The sequence below is a fragment of the Puma concolor genome, chromosome E1, assembly GCF_028749965.1.
Source record: "Puma concolor isolate L17-30 chromosome E1, mPumCon1.1.hap2, whole genome shotgun sequence".
NCBI classification, from domain to species: Eukaryota; Metazoa; Chordata; class Mammalia; order Carnivora; family Felidae; genus Puma; species Puma concolor.
The window spans coordinates 47,293,335-47,306,714 of NC_141680.1; the positions used below are offsets into that span (position 1 = coordinate 47,293,335).

At 37.7% G+C, this 13,380-nt stretch overlaps 1 protein-coding gene across 1 annotated transcript in view; it reads left to right on the forward strand.

Moving 5' to 3' along the window:
* Nucleotides 1-13,380, forward strand: part of LOC147574458 (EF-hand calcium-binding domain-containing protein 13-like) — a 56,908-nt gene that overhangs the window by 16,517 nt on the left and 27,011 nt on the right. Inside the window, exons 8-9 of the mRNA XM_086685478.1 lie at nt 1,328-1,471; nt 9,808-9,879. Of these exons, the coding sequence (XP_086541604.1) occupies nt 1,328-1,471; nt 9,808-9,879 (216 nt within the window). The remainder of the gene's footprint in view (nt 1-1,327; nt 1,472-9,807; nt 9,880-13,380) is intronic.

Genomic DNA, 13,380 nt, shown 5'->3' on the forward strand with positions numbered 1-13,380 from the left:
CCAGCACCACTGTTGAAAAGATTGTATTTTCTCTGTACTTTCTATACTGAAATTCCTTTGTAGTTGTGTAACAAATCATATAAATATACATATATATTTATTTCCTGGATTCTCTCTTCTGTTCTATTAATCTTTGTCAGTTTTTACACAAACCACATTGTCTGACTCCTGTTGCTTTGCAATAAACATTGAAACCATTCAGGTAGTATTGGCCCTCTAACTTTGTTCTACTTTTAAAAAGTTGTTTTGACTGGGGCACCTGGGTGGCTCAGTCAGTTGAACGTCCGACTTCAGCTCAGGTCATGATCTCATGGTTCGTGGGTTTGAGCCCCATGTCAGGCTCTGTGCTGACAGCTCAGAGCCTGGAGCCTGCTTCGGATTCTGTGTCTCCCTCTTTCCCTGGCCCTCCCCTGCTTGCTCGCTCGCTCTCTTGCGCGCGCTCTCTCTCTCAAAAATAAACATAAAAAAAATGTAAAAAAAAAAAGTTGTTTTGACTATTCTAGGACTTTTACACTGCCATGTGGAATTTAGAATCAGTTTGTAATTTCTACAAAAAAGCCTGCTGGGATTTATTGGAGAAATAAGGCACTCATGAATTAGGATTTGTTGGAAAATGTCTTATCTAATAATGTCTTACTAAATAGTACAACTCTTTCCTGCAATTCTTTTGAGTACCAGTACTTTGCCTCCTTTTAAATATTCTCTTAGATAAACTAGAGATTATAATCCAAACAGTGACCTTGAGTGTACCGTGATTTGTGTGCGTCATTGAAAAGGCAGACAGAGGCTTGGCTCTAATCCTAAGGTCCCCATTTAGAAGGGAAAATCCCTAGAGGTTTTAGATAAGAGCTGGGAATGGGGCACCTTAATACTCCCACACTCCTTGGCGGACTTCTAATGATCGAGTGAAAGTTATGAAGAATATGCAAAAAATGAAAGCAGTAGCAAAATAAGCAGAAGAAAATTCAGGACTAATATTTTTCTACTCTGAAATTTGGGCTATTTCATATAAACAGAGGTAAGCCCCAAATTCTGTCTCATGGATATACAATGAAACAGTTCCCTAAAAGATGCAATGGCCTATTTTAACTTTTGAGAAGCTGATACCTTGAGTGCATGATGATTTGTGTAACTCCTTGGTAAGGCAGTTAAGTTAAAAAACAAAAACAAAACTGAGTCATCTTAGTTTTTTTAGTTTGAGACAAAAATAACTGAACATCTCAGGGAAATATGCTTGGAATAAAGGGATGTTTGGCTTATTAATTTTGGAATCATAATGATAATATTAATTGAAATATATGACCTATAGAATCCCCTGTGTTTTCAGATTTATGTACTGCCCTCCAAACTGTCAACTTGATGAATTGCAACAGAATTCAGATTGGTGACTTGAAAGATGCTTTTGATGACCTCAATGTTTCTGTAAAGCCTGAAGAACACCAGATGTTAGTGAAAACGCTTGATGTTGATGGTATATATAACTACGTTGACTTTCCAAATAAAGTGATAGCAAATTTTCCATTCCCCTTCCCTATCCTCCGTTCATCACTCCCCAATAATTTTTTTCGTTATTATCCTAATGGAAAAAGTACTCTAAGAGAGCGTGTCTACTGAGATCATAGATTTATCTTGACAGAAAAATCTTTGAATAAGATTAATAAGATTTTTTACGACCCGTGAAGTATCCTGTGTTGATTCCATCAGAGTGTCTTTGTGTGTATGTTTTTCGCGTCTTCAGGGAAGGCAAGGTCATTTTCTGTGAAAGCTGTGCTGAAGGGAAACTGCTCTGAGCCAGGAAGAGACTGAGGGAGGACTTTCTCCCCTCTGCAGGAGACATTTGTGGGAGAAGATTGATTGAATCCTAGGAGGTTTCAGAGAAAACAATGTATAATTTTCAAATTTTGCCAATTCTTATGTGGTTCTTTTATTCATTTAAATTCAGTTCCTAAAAGTATTTTCTTTATTCCATTACTAAATGGGTTTAAGCATTGTTTCATTAATCATATTGACTGGAGCTGCTGTACAGCACAACTTATGGGTGCTTGTAAACAGCACCCTTCAGTGTTAGGCAGTGCCTGGCCTGCATGGCTAGGGACAGACCTGATCCTGAGTGTCTTTTATATGTAAGGGGTCATGTAATGTGTCAGATAATCGAGTAAATATAAAATATTCATAGGAAGCTTTCAGTCTAGTTGGTGAGGCAAGCTGTAAACAACAAAAGGGTATATAACAATATAAGAGAAAGAAGTTCAGTGAATTTGCAATGATATATGGCAGTACTTGAATAATAGCCAGGGACATAGTGATGTGATGTGTTGTGATTTATAATAAGAAATATATATTTGGCCTTCAACCCCATTCCTGGCACGGAGCCCCTAAAACACTGGCAAATCCCTAAGTGATGAGAACTCTAGGGGTATCTTTTGTTCTAATAGGTGATTCTGGGAAGGCTTCTGGTTTCTAGGTGGGGACTGGTCACCATAAGGATAAGCCATGATTGGAACTTTGGAATTTTCAGCTCTATCCCCCACCCCCATTCTTCAGAAAAGGGAGAGGGTCTGGAAATGGAGTGAATCATTGATTATGCCTATGTGAGGAGGTCTCCATAAAATCCCAATAGTATAGGGTTTGGGGAGTTTCCAGGTTGGTGAACACATCTACATACCAGAAAGGTAACTGACCCAACTCCACAGGGACAGAGCTGCCATGCTTGGGATGCTCCCAGACCCCCCAGACCCTATGTATCTCTTCATCTGACTGTTCATTTGTATATTTTATCATATCCTTTAATAAACTGATAAATGTTAAGTGTTTCCCTAAGTTCTGTGAACTATTTTAGGAAATAATTGAGTCCAAGGGAGGGAAAGTCATGGGAACCTCCAATTTGTAGCCAAGTTGGACAGAAGTTGTAGGTAACCTGGGGACCTACTGCTTGTGGTTGGCATCTGCAGTGGAGGGGGAGCAGTCTCATGGGACTGAGCCCTTAACTTGTGAGATCTGATGCCATCTCCAGGTAGGTAGTGTCAGAATTGCGTTAAATTGTATGACACTCAGTTGGTGTTGCAGAGAATTGCTTGGTGGGAGAAAACCCCCCACATATCTGGTGTCAGAGTGCTGTAAGTGTGGCCGTAGGTGAGAGTAAAGAAGAAACACAGGAGGAGGACTGAGTTTTTTCCTCCACAAGTGATGATACTGAGTTGTATGAGAGTTCAGAGGTGAGCTATTTCATTCATTCAATGAAAGTTTATTAAGCACTGTTGCTTGCTAGACACTAAGTATATAAAGATAAAAGAGCTTACAGTCTGTCAAGATGACAAACAACGCGAATTCCAATTGTTAAATACCACGACAGAGGTAAACAGAGTGTTATGGGAACGTATACAATAGGTACCTAACCCACACAGGGTTGGATAGGGTAGTCAGAGAGGCTGTTTGGAGGAGATGCTGTTGGAGTTGAGTTTTGAAATATGAGTCGGAACTAGCCAAGAATTGCGGGTGCAGGGAAAGGGGCTGAAAGGAGTTAGGAAGGAATGTTCAGTGTGTACAAAGTACAGAAGAACAAAGCTCATGGAGAAGCCAAGGAACTCTAAGTAGTCCAGTAGGACTTACAGCATTGGATCTCAGACTGGTTTACATCAGAACTACCTAGGAATTTGTTAAAAACCCAGAATATCTGAATCATGGCCAAGGTGTATGTGTGTGTGTGCGCGCGCGTGTGTGTGTGTTTGTGTGTGTTTAACAAGCTTTACAGTTCAGGTTGATGTTTGACTATCAACTTGATGGTGCATAGTGGTGGAAGGAGTGGGAAAAGAAAGAAATGAAGTGGCCATATAGTCAAGAGCAGATCCAGAAGGGTTTTGTTTTTATCTTTGTTGTTCTCTGAGCAACAGAGTTTGAATTTTATCTTGAAGGCTCTAGGGAGTCATTGAAGAAGTCCAATTTGAAAAGTGACATGACTAATTTTGCACTTTGTAATGGGCATTATGATAGCAGTGTTAAGAAAGAGCAGAGGGGGGCAAGATTGGAAGCAAGGAGACATTTTAGAAGGCATGCAAGAATTCAGGTTAAAAGTAATGAGTGTTGATGTAAGGCATTGGCTCCAGGGATGGGAAGAAGGGAACAGATATGAGTTCTAGGAGGCAGAACTTCTTCATTGTTTGGTTAAGTTAGGGAAGGAAAAGAGAGAGGAATTGAGAATGATTAACAGACTTCTGGTTTGGGAGACATTTCATGGTGATGTCTTTTTTTTTTTTTTTTAAGTATATCGATTTATTTTTGAGAGAAAGAGCATGAGCTGGCTAGGGGCAGAAAGAGAAGGAAAGAGAGAATCCCGAGCAGGCTCCATCCTCTCAGCGCAGAGCTGATGTGGGGCTCAAACTTACGAACCATCAGATCATGACCTGAGCCAAGATCAAGAGTCGGTCACTTAACCGACTGAGTCACCCAGGCACCCAAGTGATGCATTTTAATAAGCTGGGGAATATAGGAGGAGGCTTTAGTGCAAAGATGAATTCAGCATAGGATATATTGTGTTTGATGAAGGGCATGATGGAGGGAAGAGATTGAAATGAGAATAGATAAATCTAAATTCCTTCACAAAATGCACAAGGCCTTTTTAAATCTAGTTCCCGTTACTGGACCTGTTAAGATTAACCTTTGCCCACAAACTTTCTGACACATTTTTGTAAGGTTTCAAGACACTTAATAGACACAAATAGAATATTTTAAACTAAATCCAAAATTAAAAAACTACTTATAGTTTCCAGAACGCATCATACTCACTTATATACATTTTCCTTATGAGTCTTTCTGTCAACCTTCAAATATGCAGCCAAGTCAGTAAAAATGTAACCTCCTTGAAGCTTTTCTTAATTCATTCAGTTAGATGTGGAAGCCTTTTACATTTCAATAACATGCCATGTTTAGCATCATTGAGACAATTTTGCTTTATAACTGTTTGAGAAAAGTGATATTATTTTGGAGAAATTTCCATGAGAATTATGAGGAGAGGATACATTTTGAGCATTTGGTTACTGATGAAAAATGAATACTTAAACTGTAAACAAATTTAAAGTATTCTGTGGGGAGAACAGGTTAAATATTTAAAGCCATAATACAATGTGAGGTAGGTGGAAAGATAAATGAGAAACATATGTTTTTGTTTGGGTTTCCACTTCTTACTTTGACCTACATCATAGTATCTCATTTATTTTGCAGGTTTTTCCAGCTAACAGGAAAAATAAAAGTACTTGCATATTTCTGAATATACAATATATACATATTGCTTTAAAAAAATTTAACAGGAGGGGTGCCTGGGAGGCTCAGCATCAGACTTCAGCTCAGACCATGATCTCACCATTCTTGAGTTCGAGCCCTGTGTTGGGCTCTGTGCTGACAGCTCAGAGCCTGGAGCCTGCTTCGGATTCTGTGTCTCCCTATCTCTCTGCCCCTTCCTCTCTCTCTCTCTCTCTCTCTCTCTCTCTCTCAGAAATAAAATAAAAACATAAAAAAATTAATAGGAACTACACTACCACTGGGTAGGTGGTCATTTTTAAAGTTTGCCCCCTAGGGGCGCCTGGGTGGCGCAGTCGGTTGCGCGTCCGACTTCAGCCAGGTCACGATCTCGCGGTCCGTGAGTTCGAGCCCCACGTCAGGCTCTGGGCTGATGGCTCGGAGCCTGGAGCCTGTTTCCGATTCTGTGTCTCCCTCTCTCTCTGCCCCTCCCCCGTTCATGCTCTGTCTCTCTCTGTCCCAAAAATAAATAAACGTTGAAAAAAAAAATTTAAAAAAAAAAAAATAAAGTTTGCCCCCTAGATGAATCTTCAAGTTTCTTGTTTTCAATTGTTTAAAAAGTAAGGAATTGTTACGCAAATAGTCATTGGTTTACATTAAAACTGATTTCCCAGAAATGCTCATTCTTTTAACCAATTAATATGTGAAAATTAATTCCTTTCAGATATATGTTATAAAACCCAAAATAACAGTTTAAACTGAGATTTGGGGGGGGGTTGATTTATAATAAAATGATTTTGTTTTAAAAAGAAGATGCAAATTAATCCAGTTATTGCTTGTTTTAGACCTAATTTTGCCTCATCTTAATTTTTCACTCTTTTATTTAAATTTTGTGTTTACCTCTTCTGTCTTCAATATAAAGTAATACACCAGTAAAGAAAGTGGTGAAAATAAATAAGAGAATATGATAAAAATAATTTGTAATAACATTAGTCAATACTTTTATATATCTAGCACATCCAATTATCCTAGTTCTTTTTTCTCTGCATCCATTGTGCAAATTGACACTAGACACTTCAAACTAGATTCATACTTAGAGTCTGTGAAAACTTCGTACAGTGTTCATTAAAGAAGGATGTAAATACGACTGTCAAAACCACAGAAAGTTCAGAGCCATGTCGAGAAAGAAGTTGCTGCAGCTGAGGTTAAACAGGTTGTTGCCTGTTTTCTCCTCTATGGTTTTGATGGTTTCCTGGCTCACATTTAGGTCTTTCACCCGCTTTGAGTTTATTTTTGTGTATGGTGTGAGAGAGTGGTCCAGTTTCCTTCTTCTGCATGTTACTGTCCAGTTCTCCCAGCACCATTTGCTAAAGAGACTTTCTTTTTTCCATTGGATACTCTTTCCTGTTTCGTCAAAGATTAGTTGGCCATACACTTGGGGGCCCAATTCTAGGTTCTGTATTCTATTCCATTGGTCTATGTGTCTGTTTTTGTGCCAATACCATACTGTCTTGATGTTTACAGCTTTGTAGTAGAGCCTGAAGTCTGGGATTGTGATGCCTCCTGCTTTGGTTTTCCTGTTCAACATTACTTTGGCTATTCAGGGTCTTGTGTGGTTCCCTACAAATTGAAACATTGTTTGCTCTAGCTCTGAGAAGAATGCTGGTGCAATTTTGATTGGGATTGCCTTGAATGTGTAGATTGCTTTGGGTAGTATCGACATTTTAACAATATTTGTTTTTCTAATCCATGAGCGTGGAATGTTTTTCCACTTCTTTGTGTCTTCTTCAAGTTCTTTCACAAGTTTTCTATAGTTTTCAGCACATAGATCTTTTACATCTTTGGTTAGGTTTATTACTAGGTATTTTATGGTTCTTGGTGCAATTGTAAATGGGATTGATTTCTTGTTTTCTCTTTCTATTGTTTCACTGTTGGTGTATAGAAATGCAACCAATTTCTGTACATTGATTTTATATCCTGTGACTTTACTGAATTCATGTATCAGTTCTAGCAGCTTTTTGGTGGAGTTTTTCAGGTTTTCCATGTAGTGTATCATGTCACCTGCAAAAAGCCAAAGTTTGACTTCTTCTTAGCCAATGTGGGTGCCTTTTATTTCATTTGCTGTCTGATTGCTTAAGCTAGGACTTCCAACACTCTGTTAAATAACAGTGATGAGAGTTCCAAAAGCAAGGGAAATAAAAGCAAAAATGAACTATTGGGACCTCATCAAAATAAAAAGCTTCTGTACAGCAAAGGAAACAATCAACAAAACTGAAAGGCAACTGATGGAATGGGAGAAGATATTTGCAAATGACATATCGGATAAGGAGCTAGTATCCAAAATCTATAAAGGTTACCAAACTCAACACATGAAAAACAAATAATCCTGTGAAGAAACAGGCAGAAGACACAAACAGACACTTTTCCAAAGAAGACATCCAGATGGCCAACAGACACATGAAAAGATGCTTAATATCACTCATCATCAGGGAAATATAAATCAAAACCACACTGAGATACCACCTCACACAGGTCAGAGTGGCTAAAATTAACAACTCAGGAAACAACAGATGTGGGTGAGGATGTGGAGAAATGGGAACTCTCTTGCACTTGTTGGTGGGAATGAAAACTGGCGCAGCCTCTCTGGAAAACAGTGTGGAGGTTCCTCAAAAAATTAAAAGCAGAATACCCTACGACCCAGCAATAGCACTACTAGGAATTTATCCAAAGGATACAGGAGTGGTGATTCATAGGGGCAAATGTACCCCAATGTTTATAGCAGCACTATCAACAATAACTAAATTATGCTGATTCATAGGGGCAAATGTACCCCAATGTTTATAGCAGCACTATCAACAATAACCAAATTATGGAAATAGCCCAAATGTCCATCAACGGATGAATGGATAAAGAAGATGTGGTTTATATATACAGTGGACTACTACTCGGTAACGAAAACGAATGAAATCTGGCCATTTGCAACAACGTGGATGGAACTGGAGGGTATTATGCTAAGTGGAATAAGTCAGTCAAGGAAAGAGAGATATATGTGTACACTCATATGTGGAATTTGAGAAACTTAACAAGAGATCATAGGGGAAGGGAAAGGGAAAAAATAGTTTCAAACAGAGAGGGAGGCAAGCCATAAGAGACTCTTAAATACACAGAACAAACTAAGGATTTATGGGGGGGTGGGGATCAGGGGAAAGTGGGTGATGGGCATTGAGGAGGGTACTTATTGGGATGAGCACTGTATGTTGTATGTAAGCGATGAATCATGGATTCTACTCCTGAAGCCAAGAGTACACTGTATACATTGAATGTTAGCTAACTTGACAATAAATTATACTAAAAAAAACACACACAGAAAGTTGTCCTCTCTCTTTTCTTACAGCTTCTTAAGTTATGAAGGTAAAACAAAATGCAATTAGAATAATCCACTAGGATCTTTATTTGCCACCTACCATTCTCTGAATGCCTGCTGATCAAAGTTTTTAACTGCAGATTTTCCTTGATAGACTGGAATGAGGAAAGTTTCCGTCTACTGTCAGTGCTCCAGCTGCCACAGGGGGATAAATATAGAACCGATCAAATTAAAATTTGGCAATATGGAAGTAAAAAAATGTATCTGATCTGTCCCAAAGAGTTGTTATTTGCATGGAAATAAAATCATCTGTTCATTTGAATTCACTGAATTCATTGAATCACATTCAATATATCACACATTGAATTCATTGAACCACATTCAATATATCACACAAAAAGGAAATATTGTGTTTGAGGGCATGGAGTGGACACGGAGTTGAAGATGTGCAGTAGACAATGGTCTAGCCTAGAAATAGAAACTTGAGACTCAGCAACATACAGTTTGTAGTTACAAGAGAATTCAGGAATGGTTTATAGAGTGCAACAAGAAAAGGGCCAAGGACATTGAAATGCTAACATTTAAGTAATCGTGGAGAAAGAATAGTTTATAAAGGACGTAACAGGAAGTAACTAGAACGAACGGTAGGAGAGAAACCAAAAGAAAGCTATAGCAACAAAACAAAGAGAAAAAAGAGTTTGAAGGAGGAAAGTATTAGATAAGACCAACAAATTAAGAAGTATTCATTAATTTGGGAATGAAAGAGGAAAGTATTAAATAAGACCCCAAAAAAGTATTCATTGATTTGGCAATAAATAGTTAATGGGTGAACTTGGTAAAAGCAGTTTTGAGAGGGTGGAAGGTAGATAAGACCAGTTTGATGTGTGAATGACAATATGATTGTGATGAATAAGAACATTTCTTTCCAGAAAATAGTTTGGGAAGGAAAGGAAAAGGAAAGAGTAGTGGTTAGAGGGCATCATCTAGGTTCAACAGAAGGCTTTTTAGAAATCTAGACTTAGGAGCTGGTTTTGACATGAATAGGATTTAAATAGGCAGACTGTAGATTGCATTCAGGACAAAAGTTTACGTAGCTAGAAAACCATAAGATGCCTTAAGGGCCAGCAAGAGAACCGATTTAGCTCACTGTGGAAGTACTTTATGTTTCTTGAATCTACTAATTTTTCTTTGCTCTGTTTTTGTCTTCACAGAAAAGGGAGATACTTCTCTAAAGACTGCCCTTTTAGCACTGAAGAGCATTAAGCATTTTCGAGATTTTAGAGGTGAGAATAATTAGGAAGTTTTGAACACAGAATATAGGAAATTTTTAGCTAGTTGTTGAAAAGTGATGGCCTACTTACATCAACATATAACTAATATGCTACAAGATTAAATGAATGGTATACATTCAGTATTTTGGGTATTCAGATGAAGGTGAGCTTCCTGTGTTCATGTAAGTCTAGTTTGAAACATTATAAGTTTGTAATTGAAGCAAATAATATGTCTTCTAACAAGGTTGCCAAAAATACGTGACCCTAAAAATGTTTTAATAAATTTAAGGTTTTTGATTAGGTAATACATTCACACAGATCATAAATAAAAAAGTATTGGAGCACTGGGTGGCTCAGTTGGTTAAGCGTCCGACTTCGACTCAGGTCATGATCTCACAGTTCATGGGTTCAAGCCCAGCATCAGGCTCTGTGCTGACAGCTCAGAGCCTGGAGCCTGCTTTGGATTGTGTGTGTCTCCTTCTCTCTCTGCCCCTCCCCTGCTCATGCTCTGTCTCTCTCTGTCTCAAAAATAAAAATAAAACATTAAAAAAAATTTTTTTAAGTAAAAATAAATAAAAAAGTATCTAAAGATACACAATGAAAATCTCCTTCTTGCCTGGTCTATTCAGTTCCTATTCCTTTTCCCCAGTAACTAATAAGTAACTAGTTTCTTTTTTTTTTTTTTTAATTTTTTTGTTAATGTTTTATTTATTTTTGAGACAGGAAGTACTTAGATCGTTCGAGAAAATATGAATATATGTATGTATATATATGTATGAATATATATATATATATATATATATATATATATATATATATATACACATATCCCTCCCTCACTTTTTACATGAGAGCATGATATGTACATTGTTCTGTATCCTTGATTTTTGAATACAGTAATATATTTTGGATATTTGTTCATATCAGAATATAAAGGCCTTTCTCATTCCTTTTTATAGTTGCATAGAGAACATGTGAATTCTCATTCTGATGGAAATTTATTTTTTTAATTTATTTTTATTTTTAAAAAATTTTTTTGTTTATTTATTTTGGAAAGAGAGAGAGAGGCAGAGTATGAGCAGGGGAGGGGCAGAGAGAGATAGGGAGACACAGAATCCGAAGCAGGCTCCAGGCTCTGAGCTGGCAGCACAGAGCCCGACATGGGGCTTGAACTCCCGAACGGTGAGATCATGACCTGAACCAAAGTCAGACGCTCAACTGACTGTGCCACCCAGGCACCCCTGATGGAAATTCATATATTTAACTTATTGGGATCAGTGATCCTTCCAACTTGAATCTTTGTCTTTTCGATTGTGGTACCAAGAAACATTTTGCAGCGTCACATTATGGATGCCCTGTGTGAATTATCTAACTTTTGAGTATAATTTTGAAAATATCTAACTCACTTTAAAAATGAGCTAATTGCCTAATGTTTTATGAACTTACCAAAACTCTTCTTTAACTCTTATTTTCAGTATTAAAAGTATCTTAGGGTCAAAAGTACATAGTTTTATTTCATAGTCTCTAAAGGTATGCTTTATTTTCTTTGGTTTCAAATGATATCATTAATGGTTGGCAAATAATATTTTTGCATAGTGTTTGATGTTTTACCAAGCACTTTCACATAATTTATTTTTTTATAATTATTCTTTTTTTAAAAATATTTATTTATTTTGAGAGGGACAGAGACTATGAGCAGAGGAGGGACAGAGAGAGGGACACAGAATCCAAAGCAGTCTCCAGGCTCTGAGCTATCAGCACAGAGCCTGATGCAGAGCTCGAAATCACAAATTCACAAATCGTCCTGAGATCATAACCTGAGCCGAAGTTGGACGCTTAACCGACTGAGCCACCCAGACTCCCCTCACATAATTTATTTTTTAACTATTCTTTATGACTATCCTGTTAAGTAGAAATCTTACAATAAAGAAAGAGAAAAGTGAAGTTCGAGGAAATTGTACCTTACCTAAGACCCCACAGCAAGTGTTGGACTCCATGTGCAGATATTTCTTTTACTGTATTATAGTTTAATGGTTCAGTTTCAAAATTCCTTTAATGCTATAACTTACCGATTAATATTATCGTGATCAGCACACATATATTGAACACAAAAATATGCATAAAGTAGGCCGTGAGAAATCTTAAAATCTAGATGAAAAGATAGGTCATTGACATAAAAATATAACTAGTATTCTGTAAGGGCAAATTAGTGATGCATATTATTTTAAGAGTTTGGGTGAAGATTAGATTCCTATGAAAAAAATGGAGGAACTGTGAAGGAAGGGTAGCATCTTGCTTGATAGGTAGAGGGAAAGCCAGAAAACATTGACACCTAGAGATTTAAAAGGGAAGAAAAGATCAGAGGTGTAAGTAGGATTTGAAAGATAAGGAATGAGAGATAGTTGGTAGGTCTACATTGGAGGAGATGTTAAATGTTTTGCTCAAAACAGGTCTCAATATAGTCTTTGGGCAAGAGAGTGTCAGGTACTAAGCTGTCTCTAAAGATTGATTTAACAGTGGATTGGACTAAGGAGCCACTAGAAGCAGGAAGATCGTTTATTTAATCCATTCAGTCAGCAAATGAGTGACACTATGCTGGTAACCAAGATAGGTAAATACTGGTCTCTGACCCCAGAGAATTCACTGAAGAAAGACAGATGAGCAAATAAATAACTACGAATTGTGCTAAATGTTAAGGAGGAAATGTACAAGGAGGAGGTAGAGCATTAAGGTGCAGTGACTTAATTTAAATAGGATGGCCAGGGAAGCGTGTTCTGACATGTGACATTTAGGCTGAAACCTACAGGATTAGAAGGAATCAGCTGCTGGAAGAGTTGGCAGAAGCGTCTTTCAGACAAGAGGAAGAAGCTGTGAATGGTTCTAGGGTAGGAAATAACACATATGTTTAAGAAACTGAAAGGCCTTTCTGGCTGAAGTCTAGTGAAAAAAGGAGAGACTGGCAAAAGATGATGTTAGAGTGATGGTCATGGACCAGATCATTCAGATTCTTTAATGAAAATAAAGGTAAGGAATTTGAATCGAGTTCAAAATATAATGGAAACCAATGAAGTGTTTTTATTTATTTATTTTTTTAATGTTTATTTTTGAGAGAGAGAGAGAGTGAGCAGGGGAGGGGCAGAGAGAGAGGAAGGCACAATCTGAACAGGCTCCAGGCTCTGAGCTGTCAGTACAGAGACCAATGTGGGGCTTGAACTTGCGGACTACGAGATTATAACCTGAACCGAAGTCAGAGGCTTAACTGACTGAGCCACCCAGATGCCCCCAATGAAATGATTTTAAACAACAGAGTGATATGATCAATCTAGTCACTCCCGTTGCAGTGTGGAGATTGGATTGAGAGAGGGAAAGAGTGGTATTTAATAGTATTTAGAAACATTTGGAAATAATACAGGCCTGGGGAGGTGAGGACCTGAAAAGGGTCCTCAGTATGGACTAGTAGGGAAAAATGAATGAAAGAGATATGCTAAAAGGGGAAAAAACTGTGGTGTCTGG